This window comes from Sminthopsis crassicaudata, chromosome 5 (assembly GCF_048593235.1).
Source record: "Sminthopsis crassicaudata isolate SCR6 chromosome 5, ASM4859323v1, whole genome shotgun sequence".
NCBI lineage: Eukaryota > Metazoa > Chordata > Mammalia > Dasyuromorphia > Dasyuridae > Sminthopsis > Sminthopsis crassicaudata.
The window spans coordinates 186,819,508-186,844,922 of record NC_133621.1 but is presented as its reverse complement, the minus strand read 5'-3'; the positions used below and the strand labels follow the sequence as shown (position 1 = coordinate 186,844,922).

Below are 25,415 nucleotides of genomic sequence, written 5' to 3'. Positions count from 1 at the left end.
GTGAAATCAAAACACCTAGGTTTAAAGTTAGGTTCCAATACTTGTTAGCTATTGACTTTGAGCAAATTTTCTGACCCTCCAGAATATCAGTTTCTTCACCTTTAAGATGGGGATAATAATATTTGTTGTGAGGAAAGCATTTTGCAAACTATGAAGAGATATTAATATGAGCTATCAGCATTAATCTTATGGTCAGTTCTAGACCTATAATTTTGACCAGTGGATCATGAAGACCTTCTTGGTATATTTTTATGCCCTGTGCTTCCTTGATATCTTTGTCAATTTTAAAATCAGAAAAGCAAAGGAAAAGAGGAACTGTGGGGAAAGGAGAAAGATGATTACAGTGTGAAAATGTGTGTGTAAACGTAGAAAAAATGTGCTTTGGACAGATAGATACATGCATAAAGGGAATGTTCTTCTGGTGTTTCAGACCCAGATCTTATGGGAAATTCTGCTTGAATCAACACCATCCCCCAGATTCAGAAATGGGGATTTTTTTTGCATATCTATATTCCTTTAATTATTGGATCACATTTGTTCTCTAGTCCTAGACCTGTTTCTCTGCCCTGTTTGTCTCAAGGCCCAATGGATCTTCACTGGAAAGGCTCATATCATCATAGATTTAGAGTATGAAGGGATTTTTTTTAGGGGGATAATAGGAATGGAAGTATAATTGTTTCACTGGTGAAAGGGAATCCCTGGTAAAAAAGGCCATAGGATAGAACCGTGGGTCATGCTTCTCTACTGCTCCCCACCCATCTGCTTGTACAAATTTGACATCTTCCATAGGTGGATCCAGAGCCTTACCTGGATATTTGCATATACGACACTTGTTCCTGTGAATCCATTGGGGACTGTGCCTGCTTCTGTGATGCCATTGCTGCCTATGCCCACGTGTGTGCCCAACATGGTACAGTGGTGAACTGGAGGACTGACACATTGTGCCGTAAGTCATGAAGTTCACTATAGCTTCACTCTATAGTTCATGGTGCAATCAAGGTTGAAGCTGATTTCTCAGAATTACTCATTATCATGTTCCTGGTATTAAAACATGAGCAAGAAGAGAGATATGCGTCTAGGATTTTAGTTCCAGATTAAGGATTATGTCAGGAAAAATCAAGAGATGTGGTATAAGAAGGAGTCTTCTCTCTCAATAGCCAAGAAGAAGTCATGGGAGCAATATCGCTGGATGTCCGAGCCTATCACATTATTTGTAGCAGTGGTGATGGCAACCCCATCAGTGAAATCAGTCAAAACATTTGCCAGATGATTACTATGTGCCAGCACTGTGCTATGTGCAGGAAGTATACAGAAGATGTTTATGGGACTCCCAGTTTCAGAGGGACTTGGAAAGCATCCATGGTTGGTAGATCTGACCTGAATGAAGATCTGGCAAAGGAGGCTGAGAAGCAATCAGATAGATAGGAGGAGCAGGAGGGAGGGTCTGATGATCATTTGAGAGGAAAGAATATTTGGGAGAAGTATTCATCTCATCACATGGAAGCCCACCCAAGACTCTCAGCTGGAAGGGTCATTACTGCTCACTCACATGATGGGTAACAGGTCCAGTTCTGACAGCAGCAGCTTACTGATTCTGTCTCCTGCTTTGGGTCAGTAAGACTGAAACTCATGGGCATGAGCCAATTCTGGATGCTAGAGGGATAATATTTGTGGATTTCTTCTCTTTTAAACAGCACAAAGTTGTGAAGAGAAGAATCAACGAGAAAGTGGGCATGAGTGTGAATGGCGCTATAATAGTTGTGCTTCTGCCTGTCCCATCACATGTCAGCACCCTGAGCCACTTTCATGTCCGGTGCAGTGCGTGGAAGGATGTCACATACACTGCCCTCCAGGTAACTACCCCATCATGGAATCCCTGAATGGGTCATAGACTAGAGGAGTAGGATGGCCTTCCATGTGGGCTAGCCTTACTTAGCCTGTTTTCCCTGGGACCATCCTTTGCCAAGGAATCTAAATATGGTAGGCTGGACCCATTTCCATATATTAAGAATTCTCAGCTGTCTTCTTATTCTACTTTAGAACATTAGACACCAGACAGTAGATTTAAAGTCAGAGAACCCAGTTTTAAGCTCTGTCTCTGTCACTCCCTATGTGACCTTGGGCAAGTCCATTTAAAATCTTCAAATATCAAATGATGGTGAGGTTGATAGATGACCTTTAAGTTCCCTTTCAGCTCCAAATCTCTTCCCTTTCAGCTCTAAATCTCTTATTCCAGGCTCTTTTTCACATATATCATTCTAGAAAAGTTAAAAGCAGATCTAAATATTCATTTTGGTAAGACCTTCAAGTATATTAGAGGTTTTATGTTTCACTTGCCCATATCTTGCCTTTTATTCTTAGATTATATAGCATCATTCTTCTGAAAAGTCATAGGGATTTATACAGTTTTATTTGTCCTAAGGCACAAGGTACTAGGCTGAAGTTTGTTCTTCCTATTCTGCAGAAAGGGAAACACAAGCACCAAGAAGTAAAGTGGAAAAACTTTACTTATTCTCAGTATTCTCAGCTAATGATTGGAAGAGGCAAGAATAGGCTCCAGAGTTTGAGTTTAGGATTTCTACTCTTAGTTTGGGGTTAACATTGGGTTAACACAACTTCTAATAAGTTAATTGGTGTTTTGGGCAGGAAAGATCCTGGATGAACTGTTACAGACCTGTATTGATCCTACGGACTGTCCTGTATGTGAGTTGGAAGGCCGACGCTTTTCGCAAGGAAAGAGAATCTTTTTGAACAAGGATGATCCCATACTCTGTAAACTTTGGTAAAGTAGATGCATATTACTTAGACAAAATAACAAATGCTTTAAATATATATGTGTGTTTTATATATATAACACACATATGTTTTATTTTGTTAGACATTCCCAATTATGTAAATTTTAAAATTATTTATTTTTAAAAATCTTGAGGTCCATATTCTTTTTCTCCATCTTGTCCCTTTCCTACCCACTGAGAAAGCAAGCAATATATCAGTTGTATATGTGAAGTCATGTTCCATTTTAATCATGTTGTAGAAAAAAATACATACATAAAAGCAAGAAAAACAGTGGGAAAAGTGTGCTTCAGTCTCTGAGCAGAGTTGTTCAGTTATTTCTATGAAGGTAGGTATCATTTTTTCTTATGGAAAGTGATAAAATGAAATTTTATGTGGGGTGCTAATAAATGACTTTCATTTGTAGCTAGAAGGAATAGGAGGTTTTAATTGCACATAATTTAGCACAATCAGGCAGTTAGGTGGTCTAGGGATGGAATGCTGAGCCCGTGTCAGGAAGACCTGCATGACTCATATAGGTGATGTGACACTGAGCAAGTCACTTAATCCTATTTGCTTCAGTTTCTTCATCTGTTAAATGGGATTAATAATATTACCTACTTCCTATGGTTATTATGTGGATCAAATGAGATAATAATAGTAAAGCAGCCAGCACAATGTCTGGCACATTGTAGGTCCTATATAAGTATTAATTGCTATTATTACATAATATTATATTCCCTTATTACATAAGGGAAGCTTTTGCAATTGTGTAATTGCAATTATTATCAGAGATAATAATCTCTGAATCAAGTTTATTAGATGATGTCAGAAGGGAAAGTTTCTGAACTTTACTTCCCAGTGAATCTTTAAAACCTTTAAGAACTCCCAGTGAAATTTTAAAAACTTCTATTTCTTTCCCATCCTTTGTTGATCTAGACAGGTTTAGAGATAGATCTGACTGAATGTAGAGGTTGACTTAATGGCATAGGGGAAAGAATTCTGTATTTGGCATCAGGAACATTAAGTCTGAATCCTGTTTCTGAGTTTTCCAAGCTTTATGATGATGTGTACATGACTAAGTAAGATCATCTCTTTACATGTCAGTTTTCTTAACTGTAAAATGGGAACAATAGTATTAGCACTGCTGATCAAGATTGTTCCACAGAAAGTGCTTTGTAAATCTTAAATGCTATAGGAATGGGAGCTCTCACGTCTAAAGTATGTCATAAATGGACCGTAGGAAGGATTTTATAAATATCAGACGTTTTCTGGCAATGAGTATATATATAGAGAGAGAAGGAAGAAAGGAATTCCTATTGCCTTAAGAACACCTTGGGTGGAGAGATCAGCTATGGGCACAGGAAGTGACTCATGTCACCGAAAATTCACAGATTAATTTTTATGTATGGTGATCCCTGACCCCAAACCCTCTGCCAATATCTGCCTCTCTTGGGTTCATATCCCAGAGAACAGTACAATTTCCTAGTGGTGAGATCTGAGTTTTCTGAAGCCATTTTCATAGTAACCTAACATATATTAAGATGTCAATACATTCAACACCACTCCCTAATGCTGATCGGTCCTTCCCAGAACTTAACCCTCTGAGGTGGGGTGGGGGGTGCGCTCTGGCCACAGCTACCAGAGTCAGATCCTAACCCACCATCTGTATAAACAAGAGCAAATGTTGCCCAGGGTGATTTTTTAAAGCAAAGACCCAGGGAAACAGGAAACTAGAAAGTATGTCATTCACGTAATGTTAACTCAAGGATTAAAGCAATAAATCCTACGGACTCTTAAGTCCATGGAAAGTAAGAACTAACTTCCTAATGAATCTCTGTCCCACTTTCCTTGCCATGATTAAGTTGAAAATGATGGAAAATGAAGAACAGACGCTGGATTAGGGAATCTCAAGAAGTAAAGGCAATAGAACATAGACCTTCTTTGCAACAGGGGGAGAGGGTTGCTAATAGAGGTTTTAATTTTATTTCTAGTAAGTGTTTGGATGGTAGACTGGAGAAATCATTCATGATGTTAGCCTGGCCTCTGAGTTGTGTTTCTGGGGACTTAGGAAGTTGATATTTTCTCTCTGATTATTTGAAAAGTACAGGTTCCTTTATTTCTCAGTCCACTGGGACAATCCTACTGAGTATATGGGTATCCAAGGTGACAAAAGGTGATAACTGGATATTATAAAAGCATCAAATCTTAATCACTTAGTCCACTGGTTCCTAGGCCCTAGGGACTCCTGCAGGGTCATAGACTCATTGCAAGGGGTTGATATCTTCAAGCACTGAACTTTTAATCTTTATTTAATTGACCAGAGTAGCAGCAGGATTTCTGAAAATGTTAATGATATTCCAGAGGGTTATATGTTGAAGTCATTCTTTAACATCTGAAAGCATGCCTCTGTGCTTTTTCTCTAATGGGGGCAGATCTTACTTTTGGGTTGTGTTCATATGGGAAGAACAGGTGGAACCACAGTTGTGTCCAGCCAGATAGAGTTGGACCTATAGCCTTGAAACTGGCCATTCTACTTTTATCTCATCCTGTTTATAGGTTTATAGAATTGTCCAGTTGGACAGAATTTTCAATCCATGGTACATCATTTAAAAATTCAACTACTTCAATAACAAAAATGGAAGCATATCCTTATCTTTCCATATATATCCTTTCCCATAGAACCATTCCATCTAAAAAATTATTTGTAAAGGAACAAGGAGAAGAAAGTTCTGAGAACAATGTCCCACATCCATGCTCTACCCCTTCGATCTTCCCCTTCTCCCTCCTTCCCCCAGCAAAGGAATGGGTGGAGGATATGGGTCTTACTATATTTCTTCTTTGGGATCATGCTGGTTCTATTTCTTTTCAGGGGTCTTGGAGGTTATTTTTTCTCCATTTAAGTTGTTGTAGATAGTCTTTTTTTTTTTTTTTTTTTTTTTTTGCTTCTCCTTTCTTCACTTTGCATCACTTCATATCTTTCTATGCTTCTCTATATTTATCATATTCACTGCTTCTTCAGTGCATATTGATAGGTCATAACATTTGGTGTGTTTTAGCCATTCCCCAGTTGATAATCATCTGCTTTGTTTCAAATACTTTGTTACCATATATTTGTCACAAACACTTTGTTGGATATGGAAGCCTTAAAAAATTTAGTGGGTGTTATGTTTTCCCAAGGTCTTAATCAGTTTAAAGGAAAAATAGAATGTTTCATTTTCTTCTTTAAATCTGTTTCTGGGAAGAATCTATTTTCCACAACACATTTAATCATATTACAATTTTTTTGTTGTTGTTGTATGATACTCTTTTTTAAAATTAATTTTTATAATTATAACATTTTTTGACAGTACATATGCATAGGTAATTTTTTTTTACAACATTATCCCTTGTAGTCCCTTCTGTTTCGAATTTTTCCCCTCCTTCCCTCTATCCCCTCCCCTAGATGTCAGGCATTCCCATACATATTAAATATCTTATAGTATATCCTAGGTACAATATATATGTGCAGAACAGAATTTTGTTGTTATTGTTGCAAAGGAAGAATTGTATTCGGAAGGTAAAAATAATATGGGAAGAAAAAAAATAATAATGCTCACAGTTTACACTCATTTCCCAGTGTTACAATTTTTATAACATAATAATTTGGTAAATAAAGAAATTCAGATATTTATGCTCATTTATATTGCTAAAGATTAATAAGATATTTTTCTTTAGCCTTATTTTCTCTCTGCTGCTCAAGTGAATAAAAACATACTAAATATTGTATATCTGTACAATATATTATAGCTTAGAAAATACTTTCTTATGTATTTGTTCCTCACAAGAATTTTTCCAGATATCTAAGACAATTTTTATTGTCCTCACTTTATAGACGAAGAAACTGAGAGTCAGACAGGTTCTGTGAATTATCCAGGACCTTTTGTGTAGTAAGCACTCTCTTCCTCTCTGGTGTTTCTGCTATTTTCCTCTAGGGTGCAAATACTAATGAACTAATGCTCCTTCTTTGAGTTTGCAGGATTTTTCCTTCAAATGAGAAGAGTTATCCTAGTTTTTAACTCCTTTTAATTCCTATATTTGGTAGTGAATGCTTTTCCAAATGAGCACTTTTGGGATAAATCAGCACTTAGCTAGCAAGAAGGAAAGGAAAACAAAAAAGACATGCTCACAAAAATTATCTATGCAAAACTAAGACTTATTGAAGGTGTTCTTTATAGCCAGTTTAGATTTTAGGAGGACTAATACAAAACAGAGGAATGCTCCAAAATCCAAAAAGTCTAGAACTGAGGGGCAGTTAAATGGCACAGTGGATAGAGCATCAGCCCTGAAATCAGGAGAACCTGAATTCAAATCTGGTCTCATACACTTAATACTTCCTACCTTTGTGACTGTGGGCAAGTCACTTAATCCCAATTGCCTCAGCCAAAAAAAAAAAAGTCCAGAACTGGTAGCAACTCGAAAGATCAAAATCCCCCTTTGTACAGGAAAGGTCCCATTTGTATTCTGTATTAGTTTTCCTTGATTTCCAGGGAGTTTCAGGGCAGAGTAAGTATCTCATTGGGGCAAAGAATAATTAACTGCCTCTAGATCTATGATTTGAGATCTTCGAGAATTATAATTGGTTGATGGGACAGATGAGGGAGAAAAGACCGCCCCTTCTCATTTACTTCATTGCTGACTTTGGACCATTCTTTTAGAGAGAGGGATTACTATTATTCTATGGCTTTAACATAGGGAACCTTTCCCAGAGTCTGGGAACCCATCCTTATTCCAGGTGACTAGACATTGGCTCACTAAAGGTGTTATGGCAATGCATAAAACAAAGGTTTGTTAATGGCCTTAAGTTCTAATTTGTCTCTATTTTTTTTGAGTCAGACTCCAGGCTCTAGGGCATGCTCTGGGTACAATTATCCTTATTTTACAAATAAAAAAGCCAAGTTTCAGATAGGTTATATAAATTAACTCAGGCTTTCTAGGTAATAAATCAGCAGAGCCAGGATTTTTGTTTCTCCCTCTGTGAATTGGTATTCACTTATTTTTTTTCTGTGCTTCCTACATCCAAGTGTCTTGCATCTTTGAGATGAGCCAGCAAGGCAATTACTGGGGGTTAGGATAAGTACTAATAGAACGAAGAAATTTATCTGTGAAATGGAACCACTACCTCTGTTGCCAATCATTCATGTGAAAAACAAAATAAAATAATACTTTGTAAATCTTAAAATTCTATGTAGATGAGAATTACTTTTTTATTATTATAACAATCCAAATAAACTTATAAAAATCGTATTACAACAAAGACCACATCAATTTTCTCTAAGAGAGATTTCCAAGTTTTAACCTGTGTATATGTGTGAATGTATGTGTGTGTGTATTCTTTGATGAAAAACAAGTTCCAGAACAAAAAAATGATTTAAATAATTCCTTGGAAATGGTAGTAATGGGGTTTGGTTTATAACTGCATGTTTTTATTTAAGATGACACATGAGGAAAATAAGTTAACTTTGAGTCACCATGTGTTATGAGTCCAAACACCAAATATACACATTGTTTTCTTTGCACATGGAAGGGATTAGGACTTTCCTCCCTGTAATTTAAAGGGTTTTTTTTTGTTTGTTTGTTTTGTTTTTTACTGTAGGAATACAAGTCATATGATTTTTCAGTCATGTCCAACTCTTTGTGATCCTATGGGACACATCATGACAATATTTTCCTTGAGATTTACTTGGCAAAGACAATGGAGTAGTTTACCATTTTATTTTCCAGTGGATTAAGGCAAAAAAAAAAAAAAGTTAAGTGACATGCCCAGGGACACACAGCTGTCTTAGATGGGAATTGAATTCAGGTCTTCCTGATTCAAGGTGCATTGCTTAATCCACCAAGCCACCTCGCTGCCTCACAGGTCATATAAGAATGTTTAAATAGGAAGGAAGGAAAGAAGGAAATATGTATTTATTAAGCACCTACTACATGCTAAGAATGTAAAAGTATTGTCTTATTTGATTCTAATAACAAACAACTCTTGGAGGTAGGTGGTATTATTATCACCATTTTACAAATGGGGAAACTGAGGCAGGCAGAGGGTAAATGACTTGCCTAAGATCACACAGCTACTTAAGTGTTTGAGTCTGAATTTGAATTTAGGTGTTTCTGACTTCGGGACCAGCATTTTATCCACTGTGGCAACTAGGTGCCTCTATCTGATAGGTAATTGGTATCTATTTGTGGGGTTGGTGAATCACTAATGAGGTATATGGTATGAAAGTTCAGATCAGATAAGCATATATGGAATGATTGAAATATGGAACCAGAGATTTAAAATTCAAAAGAACCTTGGAAGCCATTGAATCCAATGACCTTCTTTTTACCATGAAGAAAGTAAGAATGAGAAAGATTAAGTGATCTGCCCTGACTCTAGCTCCAATGCTTTCTACTTAATGTAGAGACTTGGCTAGCTCTAATTTCAGGGGTGCATATGATTAAAAGTATATTCCTCATGTATTGGTCAATCTGCCATGGGGGGGGAAGGAGGGGGAAAATTGGAACAAAAGGCTTGGCAATTGTCGGTGCTGTAAATTTACCCATGCAATAATATATCTGGGAAATAAAAAACTATAATAAAAATTTTTTAAAAAGTATGTTCATATTGTGAACAATTATGACAATTCCATGATGACACTGAGCTAGAGATCTCTTTTAGATTCTTCCACATTTCCAACCCTTTCTGTCTCTCCCCCCCAGCCACTGTGATGGGGTGAACTTGACCTGTGAAGCCTGCCAGAAGCCAGATCTGCAGCTGCCCACCTTCTTCACAACTGCTGCCCCCACCACAGCGTACTTGGAGGACACCCCTGAGCCTCCCTTACACAGCTTCTACTGCAGTAAGATGCTGGACTTGGCTTTCCTGCTGGACGGCTCCTCCAAGCTGTCCGAGGCTGAGTTTGAGGCGCTGAAGGGTTTTGTAGTCGATGTGATGGAGCGATTGCACATCTCCCAGAGACGCATCCGCGTGGCCGTAGTGGAATACCATGATGGGACCCACTCCTACATAGATCTGAAAGACCGCAAGCGGCCCTCGGAGCTTCGTCGGATCGCCGGTTCCGTGAGATACGCTGGCAGCAAGGTGGCTTCCACCAGTGAGGTCCTGAAGTACACCCTCTTTCACATCTTTGGCAAAGTGGACCGCCCTGAGGCATCTCGGATTGCCTTGCTTCTGACAGCCAGCGAGGAGCCTCCTCCCATGGCCAGGAGCATAGTCCGCTATGTCCAGGGCCTGAAGAAGAAGAAGGCAATTGTGATCCCAGTGGGCTTAGGGCCCCATGCTAGCCTGAAGCAGATTCGGCTCATTGAGAAACAGGCACCAGAAAACAAAGCCTATTTGCTAAGTGGTGTGAATGAGCTGGAGCAAAGGCGGGATGAGATTCTGGGTTACCTCTGTGACCTGGTACCTGATATTCCTGCTACTTCCATTCCCTCCCAGGTGGGACAGGTTACTAGGAGTCCAGAGCTCCTGGCCACCCCAACCCGTCCACATAGTAGCCACATGATTCTGGATGTGGTATTTGTGCTAGAAGGCTCGGACAAAATTGGTGAAGCTAATTTCAACAAGAGCAAGGAATTCATGGAGCAGGTGATTCAACGAATGGACGTGAGTCAACGTAGCATCCACATTTCTATCTTACAGTTCTCTTATGCAGTGAATGTGGAGTTCTCCTTCAATGAAACTCAATCTAAGAACTATATCCTGGAGAGAGTGCAGCAGATACGCTATCAGGGAGGCAACAAGACCAACACCGGGAAGGCCCTTGAATACCTCTCAGAGACTACCTTCTCTTCCACCCAAGGCATTCGGAAGCAAGCACCTCATCTCGTGTACATGGTAGTGGGCAATCCTGCCACTGATGAGATCAAACGTCTACCCCAGGACATTCAGTTGATCCCCATTGGTGTGGGTCCCCATGCTGACATCCATGAACTGGAGATGCTCAGCCGTCCCAATGCTCCAATCCTGATAAATGACTTTGAAAGACTCCCTTGGGAGGCTCCAGATTTGGTGCTACAGAGGTGTTGCTCTGAGGAGGGACTGAGGCTACCCACACTACCACCAGCCCTGGGTAATAATATCTTTCTATCTTTGTAAGGGAAGAAATAGAGGAAACTAGGTTTAATTGATGCTCCAAGATTTAGAGCCAAGAATGTCATTAATTTTGGTGGGAGGGCCTGGAAATTGGAGGCAGGTTTTGGGTTCTTCCTGACTTCATCACTGATTATTGCTATGACTTTGGGAAAGTGTCTTTTCCCTCTTCATCACTCATTTTCTACAATTACACTCCTTCTAAAACAGGGAGACTCATCCCTGAACCCCTTAATCTTCCAGAGGTTTCTTAAAAGATGCTTGAGATCAGCTCAACTGTTTGACCTTTTGGGGGAAAAGTCCTAGAGAAAAACAAAGAATTGTTCTTTCATTTTATTTCATGGAGTAAGTTTTTTTTTCTCCTCTATAGTCCCATTCTGATCTCTCACTGTGAATTCTTGAAGATCCCTGGCTCTGGCTGATCAAACTCAGGACTTTCTAGTTGTATGTGACTCTAGCCTGCATTTTCCAATAAATCCTCCACTTAGCCCACTGGGATCCTCCCTTTTATTATTCTTTTAATATCTCAGTTGTGCCAATCTACCAAGCAGATTTTTTGTCATCTTTCAGAGACCAAGCTGAAATTGTCTGCTATTGCAATGCGGCTCTTTTGTTTAAGTGGTCTGTCTATAATGAAACTTAGCTAAGTTGGGCCACTTAAGTTTCCAAAATTATTAGCTTGTTATTGCTCCTTTTTATATACTTCTGTTTAATACTTACTAGACCCATGTATTTTTTTTGGAGGCAGTCAGGATTAAGTCACTTGTCCAGGATCACATGACTAGTAAAGTGTCTGAGGTCAGATTTGAACTCAGACCTTCCTGATTCCAGAGCTTGTGGCTTTATCCATTGTCCCCCAGCTGACCCCCAGACTTATGGGCTTTTAAGTCATCTTGATCTACTGACTAGGCTACAGTGGAAGGAACATTGGCTCTTAGTCAAAGGACCTGGATTCTAATTCCTCTTTTGATACTGAAGATTTATATGGCTTGGGGTAAGCCACCTAACTTCCTAGACCTCAGTTTCCTTATCTGTGAAACTAGAGGGTTGGTTTGGATTTCAAAGGGCTAAATATGTGATCCCATGACCTCTTCTTGGGTCATTTCTTCATAGTAGAAAACAAAGTGATACCTTCATTTTATCTAGATCAGGGTTTCTCAAACTATGGCCTGTGGGCCACATGCCGCCCGCTGAGAATGTTTATGCAGCCCACTGGATTATGGCAAATGAGCTGAGGGGCAGAGACAGAGTGTGAGCTTTTGTTTTTACTATAGTCTAGCCCTCCCACAGTCTGAGGGACAGTGAACTGGCCCCCTATTTTAAAAGTTTGAGGACCACTGGTAGATGATAATGATCTGTACACATGGTGTCATCCCATTTATTATTATTACCATGACATTTTTATTAGTACAATAATGTATTTCTCATTGACTTTGCACTAAAAAAGACTAGGGCTCAGAACTTGCAACCATGTTGCTCCAAGAATGTTTGAGGTGTCCATATCACATCTGAATTATTTTCTTTTAGTATTATTTTCTCCTACATTGATGTGGTCACTCTATATATTTTAATTCTATTTTCCTCAATCTGCCATTGTTCAAGCTGCCTTTTCAAATTTCCTTGAATTACAATTGTCTGCCTGTCCTCATTTTGTCCTTTACTCATACTTATGAACCTCTGTTTTAATCTATACCAGAATTGTAGTTTTCTGTTCTCCAAGGCAATATTATCCAACACTAGTGGCAATAGGAAGGTAATATGTCATCAGGAGACTTCTTCATGCCTTAAAGGCTGGAATACTCCTAAATCTGAAGATTATGTTTTTTCTCCTTTCAAACCTAGCTTGAATGGAGTATCCAAGAATAGAAGTCTATGAATACAATATATGCTACAATGTAGACAGACCATACAACCAGTATTTGTCAAGCACTTGAAGACCACTTTTTCTGGACTAAGCTCTAAAATGTCCTCATCTTTACAGATTGCACACAGCCTTTGGACATAGTACTCCTCTTGGATGGATCCTCGAATGTCCCATCTTCTCATTTTGAAGAAATGAAGAATTTTGCCAAAGCCTTTATTAAGAAGGCTAACATGGGTAAGTGAGGGGGGGAGCAAGATGAAAGAGGATGAAGGAGAAATTTGGATTTCTAGATGAACTGATCCCAACTGGTCTGGGGGATGATACAATCTGTTCTTTGTTTCCTTTTAGGTCCTCGTGCCACCCAAATATCAGTGCTTCAGTATGGAAGTATCACCACCATTGATATCCCATGGAATGTACCCCAGAATAAAGAATATCTACTGAGCCTTGTGGACCCCATGCAGCTTGAAGGGGGCCCCAGCCAAATAGGTAATGGGGTAGGAATGAAAAAGTCAGGAGGCCTGGATTTATGTTTCAGCTCTGATTCTGGCTAGATGTATGATGACGAATAATTCTTTTAACCTCACGGGCTTCAATTTCCTCATCTATAAAATTAAATTGTAATACCACATAATTCTTTAAGATTCTTTATAACTTTATATCTTATATAATCTTTATAAAGCTAAATTCTGTGATTAATCATATTAGCAATAGCATTCAAACACCATATTAGCAAGAAGTCATCACAAAAGAATTATATGAGGCTGGGAATTCTGAGCTCATCCCAACTCTCTTTGACTCAGAATGAATTTCTGAGAAAATAAATTCAGTTTTGGACTTCTCTGTTCCTAACATATGATATTAATGAATAGTTTCCTTGTTTTCTCTTCTTGCATTCAACTAGACATATTCCAAGAGAGATGATGAATCAGTGTTTTTTAGTTCTGTCCCTGAATTTTTGGCTGAACCGAGAAAACTGATGTGACCTCCATGGAATTCAGTTTTCCAATCTGTAAAATGGAAAGAATACTCTCTGTTCTCAGAGAAAAATCACAACCCCCATGGAACATCGTAAAGGAAGACAGTTTAATTGTCAAATGAAATATATCCGAGTATAAGTATGAAAATTTCTTGGACAATCTTGAAAACAAAATGTACAGTAGCCTCATAGCTGAGTAGACTGTATAGTGAAATTATGCTGTGACTGGGAGGCAGCTAGGGATAGGATACAGAGGCGAAAGGCAATGAGAGGTAGTGATGTTGGAGGCTACCTATATTTTGTACATACATACATGTATATATATACACTATGCATGTGTGTATATATGTATATTGCATATGTACATATATAGAAACACATATATATGTAGAGAGAGAGTAAGACTGAAAGATAAAAAGAGAGAAAGAAAGAGGAGGAGAGAGGGGGGAGAGACAGAGACGGAGTCAGAGACAGAGAGAGAAAGACAGAGACAGAGACAGAGAGACAGAGGCAGAGACACAGAGACAGAGGCAGAGACAGAGACACAGAGACAGAGAGAGAAAGAAAGAGATAGAGATATCGGTAGACTCCCAGCATTATTACCTCTTTCTGAAATATATACACATAAATGTATGCACATGCATACCTATGTATATATGCATGTGTGTCTGTATACATATATAGACATATATGAAAGAAAATCACTCGAGAGTTGCTCTGGATATAATACCAGAAAAAGCCAGTATGTAGAATGGGCACTGCAGAACCCTAAACAGGCTGGATCTTTGAAGAAAGAGATTGAATTGATGCTGCCCCACTTTTCTCTAAGTCACATTCTTATGGAAGATGGCACTGAGAGCTTTAATATTTTAACCGTATTCTCAGGTTCAGCTAATGATCATGAGAAGGGGTGTGTCCAGCTCTGCCCCAGGAGCTATGACTGCCCACCCTAGCTGGCTGCAGGTGTTGCTTACTTTTCTTACTGAGAGTTCAGATAATAGTCTAGTCTTAAGTTAGGGAAGTTATACTGGAGAGAAATCTTATCAGTGTGAAGGATGTGGAAAAATGTTTGGCCAGAACCCACACCTTACAGTAATCAGAAAACTCATACTGGAGAGACACCCTTTTTGTGTAATGATTGTGGAAAAGGATTCAGCTATAGGACCTCACTATTTCATATCAGAGAATTCATACTGGAGAGAAGCCCTTTGAATATAGTGAAAAAAAAACTTTCATCATAGACCATCATTTATTAAACTTCAAATAATTCATACTGGAGAGAAACCTTTGGAATGTCTTAAATGTGGGAAAAGCTTTACCCACAGATCATCATTTATTAAACATCAAAGAATTCATAATGGAGAGAAAGCCTGCCAGTGAAATGAATGAACAAAAGCCTTTAGCCCGGGAGGAAAACTAATAAGAAATCAATTCTGTAGAATAAGCCTTTGATTATTGAAAGGGAAACTTTTGTCATGGTTTTTGATTGACTTGTTTTCAGAGACCTAGTGGTTTGTGGCAATCTGATGCAAATACTCATCTAGAATCAAGAAAACCTCAGTTCAAATCCTCTCGACACTCTCTAGCCATGTAACCCCGAGCAAATCAAGATCTCTTTAAGTCTCACTTTCCAAACTGTAAAATAAAGATGATTGCACCTACCTCCCTAGATTGTTGTAAGGATAAAAATGAGCACGTTGCAGTTGTTAGAGTGTTAGATAATTGTGAGGTAATAAGAAACTACAGAAAAGCCAGGACTGTGGGATAGCCTTCTTCCTGAGGGGATAGCCTACTGTACATCAGAGAATTTATACTGGTGAAAAAATTTCTATAAGTTTACTGAACGAGGTAAAGTCTTTTTTTTTAAATTAAAGCTTTATTTAAAAAATAAAGTTGGGGACTAGGACAACTAAGCCCTACTGCTAAAATTAAGGTAGGACTTTGGATAAGTAACTCATTTTCTTAGACCTCCCTGATTCAACCATTAAACGTGTCTAAAATAATTGAAAGGAAAGCAGTTACTCATCTGAAAAAACTGAGGGCTTTTAGCCTAGAGAAGAGAAAACCTAAACTATAACTTAGGCTATATTTGAAGCCCTTCACATAATAAGAAAGTTGTCAAATGGAAGAGGTGCTGCACTTGTTTGTCCCCAGAGGTAGAGCAATAGGTTGAAATAATTGGTAGATGTTAGAGAGGGGCAGATTTTAGCCCAACATAAGAAAAAGCTTCTTAATATTTAGAGTTTCCCCAACTGGAATATGTTGCTTTAGAAGGGAGTGATTTTCCTGGCACTAGAGGTACTTGGTCAGTGCCAAACAACCTCTTGGGGATATTTAATTCAGGATTCCTGTTTCAAGTACAGTTTGGACTAGATGATTTCTGAAGTCCATTTATAGTTTGACATTCTATAAGTCTGTGAAATCCTAGCTACTTTATGATCACAAGAACCAAATAAATTGGATTCAGATACCATCAGTGGGCATAGAGTTTTACTGGAACTACGGACTTCTCCACAAAATGGGGGGACACAGTGTTTTATACTAAGAAGGTGCTTACTAAATAATTTATGAACAGAATTAAAATTTAATTGAATTTGTATCAGCCATTCAGGGACTGAGGAATATTTATGAAAGGGGAAGAAATGAGATATGGAGCTTGGAAAGAAGAGGAAAAATGATGGGGTCACCTAGATGTTTTGAGTAGGCCGCTGGACCTAAAACGCACATAAATTTTTGGCATAAATTTTTAAAATCCACAGGATTAGTTCCTGGTATGTAGCAGGTACTTAATCAAAACTGGTTGATTAATTGGTTGAAACAAGTGCAGAAGTCATTATTTCTCATCCTCGGTACAAAAGTATTAGGACTATGACATTTGTAATATTGCTACTAATATTGACTCTATGGGGTCTGCTTTTTTGTTCTCAGGGAATGCATTGAACTTTGCTGTCAGATATGTCACATCAGAAGTCCACGGTGCAAGGCCAGATGCTTCCAAGGTGATAATCATCTTGGTAACAGCTGTTGCTGTGGATTCTGTGGATTTAGCAGTTGATGCAGCCAGAGTCAGCCGTAAGTGCTCCTCTTTTGTTCTCTTCCCTCTAGGAAAGGTGGTATTTTTTTCAGTTTTTAATATAGTCTTGAGTCCCTTAAAGTGAGACTAAGCTATTCCTTTGATGGATCTTTGATCTGATTGATGTAGGGTCTTTCTTCAAGGAAGCAACCTATCCATATCTTCTTATTCTGTGTGATATCACTAATCCTTCTGTAAATTTGCCACAAGAGCCTATCCAACATGCTAGGGTTTTATGATCTCTTGGTAAATGGATACCACCAATGGTTATAAAAGTTTTATTTTCAAAACACATGCATATATAATTTTCAGCATTCACTGAATTTTTTCTCCTTTTCTTTCCCCCATCTCCTCCCCTAGATGAAAAGTAATCCAATAAATGTTAAAAATGTGCAATTCTTCTAGAGATATTTCCAGTGGAATATTCAGACTTAACCAGTGTCATACTTTGTTTCCATTAAGTGATTGCCCAACATTCTTTTCTGATGATTTCTGTACCCAATAACTTTCATTTGTGTTTTTTCTCCTGGATCATTCTTTATGGTTAAGATTCTATAGCCTACTTACATCCATCACGTATCTCTCCATTGCTCCTTGAGGAGACCCTCCAACTTTAACTCTTTAGGAACTGTGGTATTCTATGACTCATAGCTTTACAATAATGGAAGAATAATGTTGGTAAAAAGACGAGGCTTTGTTTTAAAGAAAACTTGTCATCATTAAAAGTACTTTGCCCTTTCTCAAGGGAATTGAGTTTGCTCTCTTTCTCCCATTCCATTGTGGGTCCAGTCCATTGTCCATATAAGATGCACACACACAGTACACACATACATGTGTATTCATGAATACTTACATTCCCACATATGTCAATATCTAGGTTATGTGTCCATTAAAAAGATATCTATATCAAACTTTATACATACATGTTCAAAACATGCATATATATATATATATATATATGCACATGTACACTATGTGTTACATGTACAAACTACTTCTATGGGTTATATATCTAAGTGCAAACCTTAATCTGGCAGGCAGCATTCTTTAGACTCCACTTGGGTTTTGCTGAACTCTATAGTGAGAATGAAGATCATTTCAGGTTTTGAAATGGGCTAGTTCATTTTAGAGTTCAAGACTGACATTCTATTCTGAGTGTCAGAGGATGTTATTAGATCCTGGAAATTGCCAAACAATTAGATCTGGTTAAGTGTGTTATTCAATGTACAGAAAATAGTTTTAGTCATTTTTGACCCTTCATGAACCCATTTGGGGTTTTCTTGGGAAAGATACTGGAGTGGTTTGCCATTTCCTTCTCCAGCTTATTTTAGAGATGAGAAAACTGAGGCAAATGGGTTCCACAAGTAGTACATTTCAAACTGAGGAAGATGCATCTCCCTGCCTCCAGGCTTAGTGCACTCTGCATATGGCACAACCTAACTGCTCCAAAAATATGTATTTGTGCCTCCCATATGTCCATGTATGTCTGTTCATTCTCATTCAGTCAGTAACTTGAGTTTGGTTTATGTCTTCTAGTTAATACTATAGAAATCCCTCTGATTCCTATTTATATCTAGTGGACATCAGAGTAATATTTTTTCAACCATCTGCCTCTTTTTAAGGCCATTCTTTGTTCCTCATTACTGTGTGTTATCAATAACCAATATGATTAATTTACTAGAATATTTGATTTGATAGAAATGATAAAAAGTATTCAGGTAGTTCTGTCATATGTCCTCTTGTTAGAAAATCCTACTTGATTCCAAGTTTTCTAAGTTTGAGACAAGGGTTCTTTCTACTTTATTGTGCAATTATTCATATAGGAAATGCTTAAAAATACATCTGAAGTTCAGTTAACTTTCTATCTCAAAAAGCCGGAAGATTACTAATGGAAGAGCAGAACTAATCCAAAGCTCACTTCCAATACTTGTACCTTCATAGGAATTGTTACAATTAATAAATTGTAGTATGAAGATTTTTCTATTCTTCCCTTGAGAAATAAAAGGATTGTGCCTATAGAAAATAGATTAAAAACAAACAATCCCTTCCCCACCCCAGTCCTTTTGGGACTCCATTATTCAAAGCAAATTGTTTTCTAACTTTTCTCATCTCCCTTCATTCTATATTTTTTCTTCTTGTTCTCTATAGGAGTGTCAGTATTTCCCATTGCAATTGGCCACCAATATGATAAATCCCAGATAAGGGCTTTGGCAGGGACAGCTTCCTCCTCCAACATCATGGAACTCCAGCGGATTGAAGATCTCACCACTATGATCACCTTGGACAACACATTTATGTACAAACTATGCTCTGGTAAGTCCATTTTGACCCTTCCGGCATCGTAAGGACTATAGAAGTTAGAGTTGGATAGGATAAAAGAAATTGTTAAGTCTACCCCCAACATCATAGCTAGAAGGGACCCTGGAGGTCACTGAGGCCCATCTCCTCAGATCATAGATGAGGAAGCTACAGCCCAGAGAAATTTCAGAAAGTCACACAACAAACAGGTCATGATTATTAATTACTGCCTTATGCTGTTCCCCAAGAATCAGCTAATAAGTCCATTTGAGATGGGGGTAAATGGTGGGGTTACCAATGGATGTTTACATTCAGGTCCCTTGTAACTCCTGGTTTTACCCAGCTGGATCCAGTTCAGGTAACTGAAAATGATGAAACAAGTGTTTTTAATCTGGGTTCTGTGACTTTGGTTTAAATTTTTTTTATAAATCTATATTTCTATATAATTGATATTATTTGTTTTAAGGCATTATTCTTAGAAGAGTTTCCTAGACTGTCAAAGGAATCCATATTTTTTAAAAAAGGTTAAGAACATTCTCCATGGTGGTGGGTTATGATCTTGCATTGTTTTTGTTTCAGGTTTCTCCAAAGTCTGTTTGGATGAAGATGGGAATAAAAAGAGAGTAAGTGCTTTCTAGTTGACTTTGAGGGATACATTGTGATTTTGTATTGAGAGACATTATTTGTACTGGGAAGCTTTTCAAGTAGCTCTTAACAAATCTTTGTCTTATTCTTTCTCACCAATGTTTGCTCCTTGGATCCATGATTCTGTGACTTGGCCCCTATTTCTCTCTTGCTATCACTTCCTAAGTTTTTTGGTTCCATACTCAGCTCACAGTCTCCATTAGCTGATTGGTGGTTAGCCAGACCTGCTAGCCAAGGTCCAAGTACATTAACTACTTGGTTCAACACCCGCACTCTCTTAGTTCAGGTTTGATGTTGGGATGAAATGAGGCATTCACAAATCATTAAACATTTAACAAAAGGAGGTTTACTCTGCCCATGGGACAACAAGAATGTACAACATTGATACATCTTTGGATATAGCCCCTCTCATCCCTTTATGAAAAATGTCTGGTCAGCTTGACAGAGTGTTGTCAGGGTAAAGTATGGTGATTTGTATGGTCTTCAGAGATCCACCAAGTCCTAGGGAGGATGCCTGTGGCTGAGACATTTTTGTGCATTTAGGGGACCAGAAAACTGCCCTGGAGAAAAGGAGCCAGTCAGATCTTAGGGATAGCTTTTTCTCCTTTTAGGGAAAGATAATGTAGGATTATGGAAGGAAGAGGAGACTGAACTTTGCTTGTAGGTTTTGGGGATAGACTGGTAAATATCAGTTCTATTAAAACAGCTCTTACTTTCTGGCTTTCTCTGAATATGGTTCTCTTTTTCCACACAGCCTGGGGATAGGTGGATGTTGGCTGATAAGTGCCATACTGTAACTTGCCTACCAGATGGCCAGACTGTGATGGAGAGTCATCGGGTCAATTGTGAAAATGGACCCAAACCCACATGCCCTAACAGCCAACCTGCTGTGAAGGTAGAGGAGACCTGTGGTTGTCGATGGACCTGCCCCTGTGAGTCTATTCTTTATGGTTTTTCATCCACTTCTGGTCATCTAAAAAGGCAACTTATTTATTTGCTTACTTATTGTTTTATTTATTTATTCCTTTTTAAATTTAAATTTTACTTTTTGGATTTTTTAATAATAGCATTTTATTTTCAAAATACATGGAAAGATAGTTTTCAAACATTCACCCTTGCAAGACTTTGTGTTCCAAATTTCCCCCCACATCCTCCCCTAGATAGCAAGTAATCCAATATATGTTAAAAATGTGCAGTTCTTTTATACATATTTCCACATTGATCATGTTGCACAAGAAAAATTAAATCAAAATGGAAAAAAAGAGAAAGAAAAAAAGCAAGCGAACAACAACAAAAAAGTGAAGATACTTTGTGATCCACATTAATCCCTACAATCCTCTCTCTGGATGCAGATGACTCTCCATCACAAGTCTATTGAATTGGAATGGCAATTTAAAAAAAACAATTTTACAAATAAGCTAAAAAATCTATTACTAGTCCAGAATAATGTTCTTTTCCTCACCTACATTCATCAGTGCTATCATTCCACCATGAATATTCACCTATGCTAGTGTTTGAAGGGTTTGCTTATGGTAAGACTCAGTGAGGGCCCTCTTTTCCTTTGGAAAGACAAGGTTTTGTATAAAGGAAAGAGTAGTGAGCTTGGAATTTAGAGACCTGGGTTTGATCTTAGCTATGCCATAATATGACTATGGGTAGGTCACTTCAGTTGTTTAGGTCTCATTTTCTTCATCTGTAAAATCAAAGAATTGGACCTGAACTCTAAATACTTTCCTTGGAGTTCTTAATCCTTTGATCTAGCTTATGTCCAAAGGAGGTGAGGGAAAAGCCAATACAGAGCATGGTTGTTGTCAGTGTAGCCTCACTGTGCCTCATTAATAGGAGCACAGAAGACCCTGGGCTTGAGGATGCGGTACTGGATGCTGCTTGACCAGGAAAATACCATCTATATGCCTAAGGGATACTACATAGTTAGATTGATACTGGGAAGAAGAGAATGAACCAGAGAGAGAAAGAAGAGAATATAGCTCACGAGGAAGGGGATCACCACCCCTTGCTTTGGAATTCACTTCTACTTTACCTCTAAGTCATAGAATCCCTGTATTCCTTCAAGATGCAAAATGAGCACCACCTTCTACTTGAAACCATTACTGATTCCCCTCAACTCATTACTGCTAGCATTTTTCTTCCCAGACTACTTTGCATTGAACTAATTTGTATGTGTACTTTTTATATTTTCCGTATAGATATACATATACATATTTATAGATATAGATATAATGCATATATATACATATATAATGTCCCCTATTAGGATATAAGTTTCTTCAAAATAGGGAATATTTTAATCTTTGTAGTTATATCTACAGCACTTAGCATAGTCCCTGGCAAATAATAGGAACTTAATAAATGATTGTAGATAGATGAATAGAGAGATAGATTACTGATCCAGGACATTTTTTTTGGTAGACCACATGCAAAACATTATGCACTAATTTGAAAGGCTCCCTTATCTCACTGATAAAGGTTTTTTTTTTTTTTTTGGTAGTAGATTGTTGGGAAGTGACATAATTTCATATTCTAGAAATGGAAAGAGCTTTGAAAATCCTGCCTTGTAAAGGCCTGGATACTCATGTTACTACAAACTGCCGTGTTTCTTTCATACTTCTTCAAAATTCACATATCTTTCATTGAATAATAAATTTTTCATGAATCCCCCTTAAGCCTGCATTCATATCTCAGATCCTTGAAGGAGTTTGGGTTGTGTCTAGAGTCACAAAATCATTGATCTATTACCTGAAGTATTGGAGTGTAAGCTGCATTATGAAAGAAGATAAATCAGCAGCAGCCAGTTTTGCTGAATACATTAATGAAATAGATGGAATGGGATCAGTAGATCAGTGCATTTGCCTATCCAAGAAGGAGGTAGGGAATGGGGGCCTCCAGCAGGTGGAGAGAGGAAGGAGAGTGTAATATGAGAGTAAATCCTTGGGAATCTAGATTATTTAAATGAATTTACTATAGGATATGCAGCAAATTTTTGTTGTTGTTCAATCATTTCAGAGATGTCCTGATTTTTGTGATTCCCTTTGGGGTTTTCTTGGCAAAGATAATGGAGTAGTCTGACATTTCCTTCTCTAGCTCATTTTAGGGATGAGGAAACTGAGGCAGAATGAAGTGATTTGACCAGGGATGATATGAATTCATGAAGATGTCTTCCTGTTATAGGAGATTATAAAAATTTTATAAAAATTTATAAAAAAATTTTGTCCTAATATTGTGGGACATTCATTGAGAAAAACTCAAGATTTGGGGACAAAGTCATTGCTTCCTTATTCCCCTCAAGTTCCTTTGCTCATTCTCCCCAATCTTCTTCCTCTATTTGCCTTGTAACCTCAAGCCTAAAACCTTTTATCTTGGACAAATTGTAGGTGAGGAAATCATGAAACTGGTGTGTATGTGTGTATGTGTGTGTGTGTGTGTGTGCTTTCAGAATCCCTGTAAATTGAGTCCTCATTCCTTCAAAGAATATATATGTATATATATATATATATATATATATATGTGTGTGTGTGTGTGTGTGTGTGTGTGTGTGTGTGTGTGTGTGTGTGTGTGTAAATGTGGGGGCACTTCCACTATTAGTTAGAAACCTAGACCCCTATAAAAGCAGGGGAAAGGGGATATGGACTCTCAATACTAAAACATGTCCTAAGATCAGGGAAAAGGAGGTCAGAGACATGATGATTATTTAAGTAATAGCCTTTTATTTTTCCAAGTATGTGCTAAGATAGTTTTCAACATTCACCTTTGCAAAATCATGTGCTCCAATTTTTTCTTCCTCCTTCCCTCCTCCTCTCTCCTTCAGACTGCAAGGAATCCATTATATGTTTTTTGTCTTGTTTTGTTTTTTTCTGAGGCTGGAGTTAAGTGACTTGCCCAGGGTCACACAGCTAGGAAGTGTTAAGTGTCTGAGACCAGATTTCAACTCAGGTCCTCCTGAATTCAAGGCAGGTGCTCTATCCACTGCGCCACCTAGCTGCCCCCATTATATGTTAAAAGATGTGCAATTCTTCTAAACATATTTCCATTTTCACTATGGAATGAAAAAATAATCAGATCAAAAGGGGGAAAAACATGAGAAAGAAAGCAAACAAACAAACAAACACCATCATCAAAAAAAGTGAAAATACTATGCTTTGATCCACATTCAGTCTCCATAGTTCTTTCTCTGGATTCAAATGGCTCTTTTTTGCATCATAGAAGTCTATTGGAACTGAGGCATGATGATTAGGATAGAGCAAAGGGGAGGGCTAGGGTTAGACAGTTGAATATATTTTCACTCAGATGCATATACAAACACAAACAAAGAGTGGAATGGGCAGAAATGATGGATTTTCCCTCATTAGCAAGTTTTTAAGCAAAGTCTGTATTTTTTTGACTTATTAGGTAGGTTATAAGGAAGATTTTCATTCAGGGATGGATTGAATTGGATGGCCTCCAAGATCCCTGACAATTCTTAGGATTCTGTCACTACAATATTTCTATGGTAGTAATTTGAATGTTTTACTTAAGACCACTGGATTTGGAGTCAGAGGACATACCTTCAAATCCTAACATTAACTTCAGAATTATACTGACAAGGAAAAGTTTGGCAAGTTGGAAGACAAATTTTATACCAAGGAATATTAGTCAGAATCACAATGGACTTCTCAAGCAAGACAAAGAATGATTAGAGAAATTATAATATGACATGAAATTAATAAGCAAAGACCATGAATCTAGAATTATCTACCCAGGAAAATGGTGTAATCTCTCTGCCAAGAACATTGTCAAAGAAATTTGACAGGGCAGGGATGCTAACATGAAGTTATTATTAAGTCATTACTAAGAATTCTCCAAATGTCTGTTTTTTTACATTGAAAGGCTTTTTGAGTAACCATATATGCAACATGAGGAGGATTTTTAGCATTGTAATAGGTTGAGGTTTTGAAGGTGGTCATTACTGTGGGTGGCAGAGATTTTGACCATCAGTGCAAGGCCAATAGCTGCTTCACAACCTGAGAAGATCAGTAGGATTAGAGGGGTCACAGATATTGAGAATCCACTGGGAGAGAAAGAGAAGAAGGGAGATTTCTTTTGTCTCTGGTATGCTGGTCCTCCATGTCTCTCTTGCTAACCCAGCATGGAATTAGGAGGACTTATTATTGCTTTAAAATTAGTCAAAAGAAAATGATCAAAGTGACGAATAGTGGTAATTCAATTAAAAACTACTTGGGAATAATGAAAAAGCTAAGTTGAAGGATAGAACAGAGATAAGAAACAATATAAGATATCCTAAAAGATAACCTCAAATAGATAAATGACAGATTTAAGAAATTTAAATGAAACTCAACACTCAATACAATTAAAAGAACAGATAAAAGAAGAATTTTTAGGAATTTAACAAATTATGGGAAATTTGAAGCTACATTTTGAAGACGGTAAAAATATTTGGAGAAAATAATGAAAAAAATTACCATTAAGGAGACCATAATGAAAAACCTGAAAAAAAAAAACAAAAACAAATGGAAGTAAACAACTAAACAAAATTGCAGACAATGTAAAAGCTGCCTCAGAAAATAAATGCTAAGAGAGCTGGAAAATATGCAGATGGTGTATAGATCAAAATGCAGCACTCCTAGGGTTACTGACA

The 25,415-nt window shown here is 37.8% G+C and overlaps 1 protein-coding gene across 1 annotated transcript in view; it reads left to right on the top strand.

Annotated features, from left to right (window-relative positions):
* The window catches only part of VWF (von Willebrand factor), a 203,412-nt gene that overhangs the window by 117,586 nt on the left and 60,411 nt on the right, over positions 1 to 25,415 (top strand). The window contains exons 25-34 of the mRNA XM_074269040.1: positions 790 to 946; positions 1,695 to 1,853; positions 2,647 to 2,782; positions 9,511 to 10,883; positions 12,885 to 13,001; positions 13,116 to 13,256; positions 16,675 to 16,818; positions 18,968 to 19,132; positions 19,697 to 19,740; positions 20,517 to 20,694. Of these exons, the coding sequence (XP_074125141.1) occupies positions 790 to 946; positions 1,695 to 1,853; positions 2,647 to 2,782; positions 9,511 to 10,883; positions 12,885 to 13,001; positions 13,116 to 13,256; positions 16,675 to 16,818; positions 18,968 to 19,132; positions 19,697 to 19,740; positions 20,517 to 20,694 (2,614 nt within the window). The remainder of the gene's footprint in view (positions 1 to 789; positions 947 to 1,694; positions 1,854 to 2,646; positions 2,783 to 9,510; positions 10,884 to 12,884; positions 13,002 to 13,115; positions 13,257 to 16,674; positions 16,819 to 18,967; positions 19,133 to 19,696; positions 19,741 to 20,516; positions 20,695 to 25,415) is intronic.